Source organism: Alosa sapidissima, chromosome 11, assembly GCF_018492685.1.
Source record: "Alosa sapidissima isolate fAloSap1 chromosome 11, fAloSap1.pri, whole genome shotgun sequence".
In the NCBI taxonomy this organism is placed as follows: Eukaryota; Metazoa; Chordata; class Actinopteri; order Clupeiformes; family Clupeidae; genus Alosa; species Alosa sapidissima.
The window spans coordinates 19,159,054-19,173,731 of NC_055967.1; the positions used below are offsets into that span (position 1 = coordinate 19,159,054).

A 14,678-nucleotide genomic window follows, 5' to 3' on the forward strand; every position below is an offset into this window, starting at 1 on the left:
TTACAGTTATGCAACTGTACAGTAAATACCCTAATTACTCGGATATTAGATGCCTTTTGCTTTCCAGTGCAACCCAAGACTGTTTATATTAACTCACAGTAATTTATTTAATTAGATACATTGTGAATTACAGCCTACATGTGACACAAACACAGAAAAGTGAGAAAAGAATATGTTCCAGAAAAGTTTACACCACATCTTGACATCAGTAATAACTTACAATACTAGACCTAACTAAACAACCACTAGCCAACTTGCAATTTACAGACATAAATTAAATTGAAATGGCTAGTTTAAGTTCTCATCAAATGACTGATTGTGGTACTGTTGGGTTGAGCTGGGATCACTGACAGTAGAAGGTGAGAACATTCTGTTGATTTCCCCTGATGAGCAGGACTGGAGGTCGAAGGTTACGTGACAGTGTCTCCAGCCAGGCCATGTAGAGTGCACTCGGACACATCCCTCTCCTGCCAACAGGCAGGGTCCTAAAGATCGCAGCAGAAAGAGGGTGAGGCGTCTGATTCTGATGGACACAGGTCTTTGAAAGTGTACAGATTTCAATTTCCCTCAGGATGAATAAAGTCGGTCTGCCTGCCTGAATGAATGTCTGTCAGTCTGTCTGTCTGTATGGTTAAAGTTAAAGACCACACAAAGTTTTAATCTTAAACTGTCTAAATCATGGCCAAAACTGCACAACATGTACTTCCTATATGAGGTCCATCTTTTGAAGCGTGTCCATTTATTTTTCTAATGAATACAGTTCTGTGTTGAAATCATTTGTATGTATGATGTTTTACTTACACAACAACGAGGGCAGCCTCTCGTGAGTAATCACACAAAATCTCATTAAGACGTATCTGTCGGTGAGACTGCAATACCACACAAATATAGACACAAAATAAATATGAAAGACATGAATGACATTATGCTAGAATACAGGAATCCATCTCAATTAGAGAAACAGACAAAGTTTATGCAAACATAGAAACATCATTATGCATAAGAATCAATTTAATCACAGAGACATTGAAATACATAGGAGAGTTTAGCGTGAAACCAGCTGATGAAGCCTACTGTATATCTCAGGTGGTTTATTTAAGTGAACTAAAGTCTAGGCTCACCTTGGCTTTATATCTCTCCATCTCCTCAGTGGACACCTCCCAGGGATAGTCCTTCAACCCTGCCTCTGAGTCTGCACTCTTAGTGACTGTGTCCACTCTGTAGGGTGCGATCAGGTCCTCAAACTTCTTGACACTGCCAGGACAGAAAGTGTTTGTTTTTTTACTGACTCCATTTGACTGTGATTACTGCATGGTCATCCAAGTGGAAGATAGGGTGTGTGTGTGAACCGTACTTTTCAGGCTGAGGCCTCTCGTTGATATCAGGCAGAACCAGGACCTCCTGGAACCCTAATCGGAATTTAGTGATGAGACTCATCACCCTGGAAGAGAACACAGAGTACCCTCTCATTAATCTGGGTAGCCAGAAGCTCGCATCATGCTGAATGAACCCTCTCATTGGTCAAGAGCTTTACTGCTTCACTGTAAATTGGTGAAAGATGAACTGGAATGGATCGCACTGGCAGAGATTTTTGTCTTAAGGCTGACATAACACTGTATATTTTGGCCCAAGACCTTTTTTCCCTTATCTATTTTCAACAAGGACTACAACTCATTCTACACCTTTCTTTTGGTAGGTACTTATTATTTGCCCCTCGTACATTATACAACACTAATCCAGGGTATTTAGAATATTTTATGGTTTTCATTTGGCTAGATTATGGAATACAGTAGCAGAATACAGAAACAGTAGTCTTCATCATCATCATCATCATCATCATCATCATCATCATCTGTTACTCCCACGCACGTAGTGTGAACTGTTAGTGGTTTACTCACTCTTTCTTGCGCTCCTCCATGCGCTGGATATCTCCCCCCACGAACACACGCACCTTACACTTTGCCCAGCGCTTCTTACGGGTGAGGAGGTAGGGGATGAGAAGTGTCAGGCCTACCGACAGCACAGAGAAAATCATATCTTACCAGAGGCTTGGGCTCATGTGGACATCACACAGCAGTGGCACAGTTTTCGCTGTGAGAACATCTTAACCAATCAAATCAACGAATCAACTAATATCATCACTGAATCTCTGAGTGCTCTTACACACAGTCTGTGTCTATGCTCTATACAAAACACTTTTACACATAACGGGTATTTTCTTTTTCATTGTTGTTCACCTCCATCATCAGAAAGCCAGTACACATCAATAGTCTTCTTCTCCTGCTTTTTCTGGAACACAGTTGAGGCCTGAGGGGGAATGACTGAAGCCTCAGGGCCTGAAACTAAACAACACCACAAGACAGCTCACTGGCCAGGCCTAAACCTATAGGGTGTTGCTATAACAACACAAACAACTATAACCAACCTCCCTAAAGCATCATTGACTCAACAGTGGATAATTCTGTACGTACATGAGATGCATGAGGGAGATTCGGGGGGAGATCCTGTTTGCTCTGGATGGGCCTCATATGCAGGGTTAGCTGATAAATAGAGCATGTGTTTGAGATTACTTAAATACCATATATAAAAATGAAACATACTATAGCATACTTTTAATCACATCAACATTTCAAATCCAAAGAAATGCTGCAGTCTGTGGCATTTGTGATGCATATTTATGATCAATTTGCTATGTTGATTAATTGCTCTTCTTGCATTTTGAAATATGGCATAATGCATTTCATTTTATGCAACGGATTAGAACCTAGTCATAGGGAGAAAGGGGAAAATGTAAAATAGTCCTCATTTCCTCTTGTTATGCTTACCGTGAGCTTGCATCTTCCAAGACATGTCCAGGCCTTCTTTCATTCGAAGCACACACACACCATAGTGAAGGTCAAAGGCATCACTGCAACACAGATATATTAGCATACCAAACCTCCTGGATGCACCATGGGCCTTGCATAACCCTAACTGACAATGTTTTGAAATTACCATGTTTTGTAAGTTTGACTGTGTCTTACGAACTTACTGTAAGATGCCTATGTAACTGTCCATGCTACTTGCTTTGTCTTTCCGCCAGTTCTTTTTATAACCCATCACCAACATGTTTGGGCGCATTCGTCCCAATCCCGCTCCCTAATAGACAACAGAAAGTGAGGGTCATTTCATTTCAGCTCCAAGTTTCATTTTGTAATAAAAAAAAAGATTATTTATTTATTGTTATTTTATCAGTTGTTTATTAACACATATTCCATCAAATATCCAATTCAATTCAAATAACTTTATTTGTTTCCATTAGGAACTTGTGAACACGTGTGAAAAGCATCAGTGTGTGTCTGATATCCTTGGATGAACATAATAGAAGTTGTAGCAAGAGGGGACATAAGGCAAGTATTGACCTGCAGCAGCATCTGGACGCCAGAGCGTAGGTTATCTGCTACCACTCCATGGTAAAAGGATTTAATCTGTCGTTGGTTCAGCCAGGCTACGTGAGAGCTGTGGCTGGCAGAATCTACAGCATCGGGAGAAGGACTTTCCTGAGGCAGGGCAAAGAAAAATGTTTTTCCAGGTGAAGATGAAAAAGACTTCAAGAACCTTGCCTAACCTTAGGGGCTGAACTTGGGTTACATCCAACATCATCAAAGCTTGCTCTGGATGAAACATTTACCTATGCCTCAAAGTATTTTTGCTTGTCATAAAGGCTTGTAGAGCAACTACAATGGTGATGTAATTCTTGGGGAGAAATGAAAAGATGTTTTCCAATATCCCTGCATATTACATGCACCTACGTTTTCAGTTTGAGGAAATAAAGAGTAAGAAACATGACCAAAAATCATAGACTGCACCATAAATATTACGCATGACATCTTTTTGTCACATCTGTAGAATCTGTATGATTGTTATAAGTCTACACACATTTTTATAGCCTGGCTAACACCAGACAAATGATCAATGAGGAATCAGATTTGTCTGGTTCCCAGGCTAATATATTTTATAGTCTGACTCTGACATGGAAAAAACTACTAACAGTACCATTTATACAGTGAGAGATCATCTATTCTAGCTTTTAAACTTACAACGACAACATTCGCACACATCATCAGACTCAGGTTCTTGGTGAAGGTCCCAACAAAGTCCACCAGGGCAGGCCGGACAGCAGGAGGGCCAGTGAGGAGAAGACACTGAGGTCTGGGAAGATAGCCAGAGACAGACAGGGGTGGGTCAGGGACAGAGATGGAGAGGAAAGACTAGTGTGATTTGGTGTTTGGTGATATGACAAGGGGAGGTGGCGATGTACCTCTCATAAAAAAAATAATTAAAAAAAACATGAAGATGAGGGAATGAATGAGAAGCAAAGTGAAGATAAAGTATATCACACACACACACACACACACACACACACTTGTGTTCTGAGATTATGGTGGGGAGTAGTGGGGCGTGAGAGTGGTGTGTACCTGTAATTTTTTATATGGTCGTCCACCTGGTTGAGACCCATACAGTGAGAGAGAGCCATGTTATAGGAGCTAGCTTGGACTGAGGAGCCCCAGTTCACAGCTGTTTAAGCAAATAAGACATTAATCACACTAATACATCAAACTCTGCAATATATCATACAGTACACATTTTGCCCATGAACATATATATGAGATGAGTGTGTTTGGTGAACAGTAGGGTCTCAAATGAAAACTCAAGCCAAGGATAATCAGTAGCCTGAGCTATCACATAGGGACAGGAAAAGACATGATCCTGGCAGCAGGAACTGAGAGATGTGGTTTTGCGTGGGTATGCATGAGTGTTTGTCGTCTCACAGGGTCTCTTGTAGAGCACGTAGCCCAGCAGGAAGAGCACGACTCCGATAGCGATGAGTGCCGCCCACCAGGTCAGCAGGAACATAATGACAACCGCCACCATGGCGCACAGCAGCGACGCCCACTTATTAAAGTAACGGAAAGACGGGCGCCAACCTGACACACACACATACACACACACACACACACACACACACACACACACACACACATGAGAGAGAGCAGCATCAGTGAATCATATCACACACAGACTGAGACCATAACCCAGAAGAGAGGCTACAGTGTGACAGAAGATAAATGTGTGTGTGTATGGGATTAGTTGTAGTATAGTTACATATTATGTGATCATATCTTGATGCCTGGTGAGAAATGTCTCTTAATAATAATAATAATAATAATAATAATAATAATAATAATAATAATAATACATATATATATATATACATATATATATATATATATATATATATATATATATATATATATATATATTATTATTATTATTATTATTATTATTAAGAGAAATTTCTATATATTAACTATACGTCTTTATGGGAGTTATAACAATGATAGATAACTAAATACATGAATTGCCCACCTGGAGAGTTAGTGATGGAGGCGTGAAAGCAGCTGAAGTTGATGAGGGCGTAAGAACACAGGAAGAAGTTGGAGATGATAGGAGCGATGGTGTTCAGCTCAGCTGGGAATTCAAACAGAGAAAGATGTGAGCACCTCTTCCTTAAGGTGTAGGTTTTTGAACATTCTAAGTTCCGCAACAATTGAAGGTTCTAAAATTCTATGTTGAATTCAATGAACCCAGATATTCTTTAGAATGTTAATTTCCCAACATTCCCGTCACTCCTTTAAGGGTTTAAGGATTTGCTTAAACGTGATGCTCCATTAATGTTCCAATCACAAAGGGATTGATAGACAGGAAGGGTGACACACTGAGTGAAAGATTGCGAGACAGACAGGTTTAGACATACAGCACATAGACTGGCAATCAGGTTTAAATGTAATTAAGAATTTGAGGTGATACTGCCATCTCACCAATGATAACAAAGCAGACGGCGATGATGTAGGTCAACAGGTAGGCTCTGTAGGGCTCGTCATTCTTCCCATAGCCTTTCCCAAAGAAGCCAATGAGCGGGTACAGGTTATCCTTACACAGACACTGCAGGTGAGGAGAAACAAAAACACTCTTGATTTTAGTCTGTCTCCAGACAGACAGACTGCACTTGACTGTGGAACTAGAGCTGTGACATATGAAGGCTACATTTGTTCCAGAATCAAATATTACCTATTGTAGAGAGGTTACACATTCTAGGAATCTAAAAAAAAAACATAAGTGTAAAATGCTCTCATTTTAACATATTTCTACCAAAAACTGTGAAAAAAATATGTTGCAATTAGTTTTGGATCAGACCTTATTTTGCCTGATTTAAACTGGCTTGTCCAATATGGCTACCATGACTCCCATTTTAACTGATTATCTGGCATTCAACTGAACTGGTGTCGACTGCCATGCTGTCTTCAATTATTACTTTAATCAGTTATTCCCAGGGGTTTTGTGTACTATTTAATGATTGTTATGAACTGTACATGATTGACATTAGGTCTGAATACACATTGTAGAGTCATTACCTGGAAAACCTTGGGTGCTGAGACCAGGCAGGCCAAAGCTGAGGAGAGTGTGGCCCCAAATATCCCTGCTGTGATCAGGGGTCCGAATGCAGACACCAAACTCATACTCTGAGGAGTTAATACAGGACAGGTAACATCTATTGGCCTCTATTTAACATTTATATGTCCTGCACTCCTCTCTCCTCTATGTTAGGATAACATGATGCAGGTACCATTTATCAAACTGCATTTGAATATGACATTTATGTCTCCTGCTCTCCACTCTACTCTATCTAAGGATAACATGAGATGGGTACCATTTATCACCCTGTATTTACATGTATTTCAGTCTACCTCTGCTGTTCTCCATTCCAACCTATCTAAAGTTATTTTTCTGTATATGTAATGTACCCATTGGGATCAAATGAAAATAATTAAAGCAGCGCTATGTCTTCTTATGTAGACACCACGTGTTGCCTATACAGTATACCTTGTGGATGGCAGTGATAAGTGGTACCTGGTAGTAGTTGCTGATGCCATAGGCACAGGTTTTGTTGGAGATGCATTCACTGAAGTTCCAGCCGTAGTGGCAGCCCATGCCTAAGCAGTCTTCTTTATTATAAGGCTCAGCCAGTGTGTCATTGATGTAGCCAGATGCATCTCGCACCACACATGACCCTATTTTACACACAGGATTACTGCCAGCTGGTATTACACTGGAGGGAGTATTAGATTGTTTTATGAATTAAAAGTGAATTAAATGCATGTGATGGGATTGCAGAGTAATTGGATAGTTAAGATAGTAGAACTCACTTCCATTATCTAAACTTTCTCTCTCTCTCACACACACACCACACACACACACACACACACACACACACACACACACACACGCACACACACACATGATGACCTTTTTTGATTAAAATGAAATGGAAACAGTTGACTAACCTATTGTGACTGATATGAGCAGATAGGATACTGTAGTCCAGAAAATGGCAGACAGCGTCCCTTTGGGTATAGCAATGTTGGGATCCTAGGGTGCAGGCGGGGATTATGTGGATTACTGGGCATTTAGGCAGGGACACTCAGTACTGGCGTCAAATAGCCAAATCAATATTCTGTTTCCTAACTGTGTATCTGAACAGACCAGCAATACCCTGGTTTCTGCAGTCTCTATTTGATATTTGTGTCAATGCTGTGTTTAAACTTCCATGGCTCTCAAGAGTGTGTGAGTGTTTCAACCTTCTGAACTCTAAAAACCTTTTGCAGCATTTATGATATACAAAACGGTCATTTAAAAAAAAAAATCTATCACACTTTAATTTTCCATTGGTCTCAGTATTCTCCTTGACCGAAAAGAAAAATAAGTATGTAAGAAAGAAAGTATGAAAAACATTTGTGTGTAAGGAAAAGATGTGATTGAAAAATTGTGGATTGAGTAGAGTGATCCCTTGCCTTTAGGTCTCCAGAGATGTTAGCTCCAGCCAGGATCCCAGTGGCTGATGGAAAGAAAATGGAGAACATCCCAAAGAAACTGCCATCTGGACCACGCCAGCGCGGCACAAAGTTTTCAGCAAAGATGTCCGCTGTTGAACACAACCACATATGCTTTTGGATATAACTCATCAATATACACTGTATGCTAGTGTTACTTAGACAACTGCTAACACTTCCATTCATTTTTGTATAAGGCATATGTTGTCATGTATAACATCATGTACAAGTTCTCAAAATATTAAATGAGTATTAGTGTTTGCTTTAATAGACTTTGCATATTCTGTGATTAGATTACATTAGAAATTCTATGATTAGAATACATTAAATTTAGATATATGATTGTGTCAAGAAGTTTAAGATCTTATCTAGTACTTGTAAATGTGTGTAAAGCAGAGTATCCAGCCCACTGGGTCAAGCTGTCAACTCTAAAGGTCTACACTGTTTAAATCTAACCTCTGTAGCTGTAGAAGCCTTTGGCCTGCTTCTCAGGGGTGGCGGGAATCACCGTGCCAACAAAGTAGCTGGCGAAGGAGACCATGATGACAAAGAAGAAGAGAATCTGGGCCTGAGAATATGGTAGACCTGACTTTAAAACCCAATCTACACCCCACACAGACACACATTCGACCTTTCACATGCATATAACATAGATATATAACTGACTCCCATCCCATCCCAAGATGGTCTTCCAGACAGACCTTTGATTCCCACTCCATTCCTGCCATGGAGATGGCTAGTAAACAGGTGACAGTGATGACGCCAATGATCCGGATGTCATTAATAGGATCTACTATGCCAGTCTCATGTTCCTGAAATGACACAGTGAATGAAATATACTTCAGTGGTACTGCTAACCAGGAGAATCTGTACAGTATTTATGCAAAAATGATCCTTTGGTAATAGTATATTTCACTACATTAATGTGATTTAAAAGCGCAGTCCATGATCCTGCACATTTCCTGTCAAATTCAGTGAATTAATCTTAATGGCCTAATAGCTGTCTATTTAGTGTTTGAGCAAAAAAAACTGTTCGTATGCTCTGTAAATGGGGTGCGATTAGATTGGTTGTTGGGCTCATATACTAACAAAAAACGAATCACAGACGCCATTTTTAATTACATCAGAATAGTATTTATTATGGAGTCATTTATATGCTTACACACTAGGAGGTATAGACTAAATCCTGCCTGTTTGCACCTGTATTAGATACAGTAAATGCACAGAAAGCAGGCAAAGGCTTAAATAAATCCCCAAATAAATAAATAAATAAATAAATAACATTTACAGTACATTTCATATCTTCAAATGCTCATATCTTCAAATGCTGTTTTTTCCATACTTTGTATTCACTAAGCCTTTATTTTGTACACTAAAGCATGATTTATTTTTTTATTTTATTTTTTTAATTTATTTTAAGGATGGCGTGATTCAACTGTACTCACCTGCATCAAGTCCTGCACGGTCTCGGCGAAGCCAACAGTGTGCATGGCAACGGCCACAGCGTTGGCGAAGGCAAAGATGAGGCCAATGGAGCCGCCCAACTCTGGCCCCAGGCTGCGGGAGATCAGGAAGTAGGTCCCACCTGCACCACACCGCACACACAGAGAGGGCTCACTGCAGGACCACTTCATTTGGACATATTTAAAATGTCCTGATATCTGAAGTGGGGTGCCAGATAGTATTTATTCAGTTATTTATTAGGCTGATGATACACAAGGCAACGTTCTCAGCCATGTTGCTGCCGTAATATGTTGTTCAAGCATGTTTGCATTGATATTGGGTAACACTTTTCTTTTTCTGGAGAACTTTAATTATCAGTAGGCAAATGTTCATGATCTCTCAGTCAGAACACATGGAACTGGCTATGTGGTTGCCCAGCAACATTGCTAAAGAAATGTCCTGTGCGTCATCAACACCGACCTCAATAGACCTTTTCAACTGCATAAACAAACATGTGGGTTCCTAAGGCATTTCCAGTGGCACAGAAAACAATATTGCGCTAATAGTAACTTGGGAACAAACAAAATAAAATAAAAGAGTTGATATTTTGTGGATTGTGTTAAAGTCTGATTAATTTTCATTTCAAAGTATTTGCATTGGTTTTGAACGTTTCATCCTCTAGGAACATTTTGAAAGGGTCTATAGAATCTATCTATGTGCAATGTTTTAGATATTCAGGTTTTAGATATGGGTTTGTGGTAGTGTGCACTGCACAGACGACTACCTACCGCCCTTGACTTTGCCATTGGTGGCTATGGCCGAGACTGAGAGGCCGGTCACTCCTGTGATGAGGGAGGAGAGGAGGATGATGATCCAGGTGAGGCCTGTGGAGAGGAGCAGAAGAGGAGGGGAGGAGCGGAGGAGAGGAGGTGAGGAGGTGAGATGAGAAGGGGAGAAGATAAGGGGAGGAGGGAAGGAGAGGAGGTGAGGAGAGGAGGAGAGGAGGTGAGGAGAGGAGGAGAGGAGGAGAGGAGGTGAAGAGGTGAGATGAGAAGGGGAGAAGATAAGGGGAGGAGGGAAGGAAAGGAGGAGAGGAGGAGAGGAGGGGAGGAGAGGAGGGGAGGAGAGGAGGTGAGATGAGAAGGGGAGAAGATAAGGGGAGGAGGGAAGGAGAGGAGGAGAGGAGGTGAGGAGAGGAGGAGAGGAGAGGAGGAGAGGAGGTGAAGAGGTGAGATGAGAAGGGGAGAAGATAAGGGGAGGAGGGAAGGAGAGGAGGAGAGGAGGTGAGGAGAGGAGGAGAGGAGAGGAGGAGAGGAGGTGAAGAGGTGAGATGAGAAGGGGAGAAGATAAGGGGAGGAGGGAAGGAGAGGAGGAGAGGAGGAGAGGAGGTGAGATGAGAAGGGGAGAAGATAAGGGGAGGAGGGAAGGAGAGGAGGAGAGGAGGTGAGGAGAGGAGGAGAGGAGGTGAGATGAGAAGGGGAGAAGATAAGGGGAGGAGGGAAGGAGAGGAGGAGAGGAGAGGAGGAGAGGAGGTGAGATGAGAAGGGGAGAAGATAAGGGGAGGAGGGAACGAGAGGAGGTGGGGAGGTGGGAAGGGGGAACATGTAATCAGAGCAGTGCGTTATCCTAGACTAGCTGCCAGATGCTGGACTTCAGGTGACTGTGGCACTAAATCTGCCCCTAGCCTGGTGAGATTAAGTGTTTCTGATCAGGTTTTAAAGGTGGATGGGTTCATACAGTATCAATGTTTTTCATGAAAAAAGAGAAAGAGACAGATGGAGAGAGAAAAAGAGATGGTGAAAGAGTGTGTGCCTCTACTGTGTCTCCTGTGTGTGTGTGTGTGTGTGTGTGTGTGTGTGTGTGTGTGTGTGTGTGTGTGTGTGTGTGTGTGTGTGTGAGATAGAGAGAGAGAATAAACGGATGAACACACCAATCCCTGCCTGTGCGGTGATCCAAGGTAGCCGGAGATAGAGAATCACACCCCAGATGTTTAGCATGCACCGGATCTGAAGACAAAATACAAACTCATCCAGACAAGCGTAGGGAAGAGATCAGTTTCATAAGCTCCATACTCGCTGCTATAGGCCGATAAATGTGAGGCAGGTTCTGCGTTGTGTGTCTTTTTAGGTGAAAGACTTTTAAGAACAAATACAACATCAAACATTTCTTCCTCAATAATGGGCCAGTAGCATCATCATTATCAAATGCATAACACATAATATAGATTTAATGTCATAATGGCATTAAAACTTTATTATAGGCGTGATGGAGTGCCATCACTATGGTTGAGTATGCACTCTGACTGCCATACGCGTTACAGTCAAGCTGAAGTTTTGGGACCACGGAGACCCAGGTTCATGGGTGGATGGGGTGACTACTCTCTCCTTTGGTAACATATGGTGTCAAAAGTGGGGTTGCTTGCCGTGAGGCCATCAGAGGTGAACCGTATGAGGGGACCCCCAGGATAGATTGACCCCTGTGTGAGGGACCCCAGAGATGCGTGTAGCATTAGTGTACGGGACAACCTGCTATGGGAGAAGTACGGCTGGTGGCTGTGTGAGGGACACCAGTATGCGTGAAGCACATGGGCATGCTTCCTGTAGGGGAAGGTAATGTGATGGAGTGCTGTCACTACGGTAGAGTATGCACTCTGCCATATCAAAGAGCCTGGCTTTTTGGTGTTGCGGTCAAGCTGCAGGTTTGGAGACCCAGGTTCAAGGCTGGGTGGGGTCACTACTCTCTCCCTATCAAGGCAATAAATAAACCACCATTCCAGCTTAGTAATAAAAAAAAAATATATATATATTTTTTTTTTATCAGGCTATGGGATAACTGTTCACCTACACTGAACAATAAATAACAATTGTATGGAAGCATGTTTTATGGAGCGCGGGAGGTGTCATTACAAGATTTATTTTGTATAGAACATGTGCACCTGTTCACTAGCCCACAATTTGGTGAAACGATCCTCACATATATAAGTATATATACTCTTTTGATCCCGTGAGGGAAATTTGGTCTCTGCATTTATCCCAATCCGTGAATTAGTGAAACACACTCAGCACACAATGAGGTGAAGCACACACTAATCCCGATGCAGTGAGCTGTCTGCTACAGCGGCTTGGGGAGCAGTGAGGGGTTAGGTCCTTGCTCAAGGGCACTTCAGCCGTTCCTACTGGCTGGGGTTCGAACCGGTAACCCTCCGGTTACAAGTCCAAAGCGCTAACCAGTAGGCCACGGCTACCCCTATCCAGTAGGCCACATATCACCCTCACATATCAGATAAAAAAAAATGAATGAACACAAAGACATTTTACACCACTACATGCTGTTACAAGATGTATTTTAAGGGTTATACTTTTACCATTTAGGGACTATAAACATTATAATATTCTAACATTATACTAATTATTATAAACATTCAGTTCTCTCTAAAGAGGTGCATGATACTTTAGGCTACGTTACTTAAAATCAGTGGACGTTAATAGTGGAAACCCAAATATGTCCTACCATAACACCTTGCACCCATCCAAAGCGTGTTGGTTCTGGCGCTAGCTTGTCAGCCTTCTCATCCTCTAGAATATTTTCTCTGTCTGTCTCTTCTGGTCCATGGGTCTCATACAGAGGAGGAGGACAGCAATTATCCTGCCACACACAACATATACTATACAGTATATCAGTCTATTCTATAATATGTTATTTAACACGTTCAGTATGTATCTTGCCACATACAAGACAGTTGTGTATTTCAGCCTGTTATATTATACTACATTATTTAAACATATTCAGCTTGTATATCCTGTCACAGTATCAATGTTTATATTCCATACACTGCCCCTTAATCATTCAGTGTACACTTTTTAAATATCCTTTTGTGATACCTCTGTCAAGTTAAAACATTATTTTGCATACAAGTGCATTTTTTTTAGATTACCGCACAATTCTGCTGTAGGCAGTACCACACAATCAAGACAGGCCTACTGACTGTCACAGAAAGTTATGAGGCTAAAAGATAGTTCCTCCCGATGATGATCTTTTATGAACATGAATTATAACAAGAATTAGGTTGGTAGTCAGAGGATGTTATGAGTCTAAACAGAGTCTGACCTCCTGGTGGGAGTGCAGCTGGAACAGGGAGGGTCTGAAGCGACGTCTCCCGGCGACTTCGGTGTTGGAGTAGAACTCGTACCGCGGTGGCGCGTCTAGAGTGTCAAATCCAGACATGCCACGGGAGTCGCGGGACGCCACGCTGCTAGCGCTGTAGCTGATATTGTCTCCATCACTGACCACGCTAAAGCGAGCCTCCTGCTCCACTCCGTCAGCAGACGAGATGGAGTACTTGCCCTTCATCGGACCGAGGCTGTACACATTGGTTCCTGGCTGGGGCTTCTCCATAGCCTGAGTAAGGACGGTGACTCTTGCGGAAACAGATGCATTGGAGTCTTATATATACACGTGCCTGTGGTTAAAACAGCCAATTAGGCTTTGTAATGAGACTGGAGGAACAAGCTCATTGGAGCCACTATAGAGTTTTTATGAGTGATGGGTAACTCCTCATTATTGCCCCCTGGGGCCTTCTGTGTGTGACTAGAACTTGTACACAGCATCAGAACAATGAGTAATCAAGAGCTAAAGGTAGATGACCTTCAGTGTTGCTCTCAAGGTGAAGGCCTAGGAAGGCTTGGCTCTGCGTGACTGACTTTCTGTGTTTGTTTGTCACAGCTCAAATCAAACATAACCTTCACTGTCAGCACTTGAGTGGGGACCAGAGCAGTTTGTTGGGATTGATGAGGTCCTGAAGAATGCATACAGTTCATCATTCTCCGAAGGACTAAACGAAGGCCCCTCAAATAGTGCTTTGCTGCTGTATTCGGCAAATGGCCAGTGTCCAGCAGACTGTGGAGAGCCAGTATGTTGTCATTAGTTGGACTTCTCGGCTGAAACCAGTCGTGGGGCCAGCATGCTGAGAGATTAAGGAGACTTCAGGAGAGTTCTGAGACTTCTTCGCCAACCCGGTGACATTGAGGAAAAAAATACACACACACACAGACATTTTTACTTGGCAAGGGAATCTACACAAGGAAAATCAGCATGAATAAGTCACCATGAAAAAACAATAACACAAACATAATGGACATGGCGGTTGTGATTACACCACACAATGCATGAGGAGGTGACCTTCACCTCGGCTTGTTGTAATATTGTGTGTTAAACAGCCCCATAAACGGCTCCAGTTTCATCTGAGAGACTTCAAAGCCTGCAGCGATAAAGGAACACTTTTCTAGTTCCTCATTAACTTCTGCC

General features: G+C 42.0%; 1 protein-coding gene across 1 annotated transcript; it reads right to left on the minus strand.

Annotated features, from left to right (window-relative positions):
* Positions 1-82: 82 nt before the first annotated feature.
* slc12a3 (solute carrier family 12 member 3) lies at positions 83-13,792 on the minus strand. Its single transcript, XM_042109920.1, has 26 exons — positions 13,482-13,792; positions 12,885-13,019; positions 11,305-11,380; positions 10,163-10,258; positions 9,377-9,516; positions 8,633-8,743; positions 8,388-8,499; positions 7,893-8,023; positions 7,386-7,470; positions 6,952-7,112; positions 6,456-6,563; positions 5,862-5,985; positions 5,410-5,511; positions 4,812-4,967; positions 4,458-4,557; positions 4,080-4,191; positions 3,402-3,539; positions 3,032-3,138; positions 2,826-2,908; positions 2,472-2,540; positions 2,238-2,342; positions 1,899-2,010; positions 1,355-1,441; positions 1,122-1,254; positions 802-869; positions 83-485 (listed from the first exon to the last, which is right to left on the minus strand). Exons 1-26 carry the CDS (start codon positions 13,767-13,769, stop codon positions 344-346), a joined length of 3,081 nt encoding a protein of 1,026 aa, XP_041965854.1. The 5' UTR covers positions 13,770-13,792; the 3' UTR covers positions 83-343.
* Between the last annotated feature and the right edge of the window lie 886 nt (positions 13,793-14,678).

What these genes read in the sequence shown, in the direction of transcription:
- slc12a3 (XM_042109920.1), bottom strand. Translation starts at nt 13,769, where the DNA reads ATGGAGAAGCCCCAGCCAGGAACCAATGTGTACAGCCTCGGTCCGATG. An exon ending in AGCTGCACTCCCACCAGGAG is followed by an intron (nt 13,020 to 13,481) that starts GTCAGACTCTGT and finishes TGTGTGTGGCAG; the next exon opens with GATAATTGCTGTCCTCCTCC. An exon ending in AGTTACATAGGCATCTTACA is followed by an intron (nt 2,909 to 3,031) that starts GTAAGTTCGTAA and finishes TCTGTGTTGCAG; the next exon opens with TGATGCCTTTGACCTTCACT.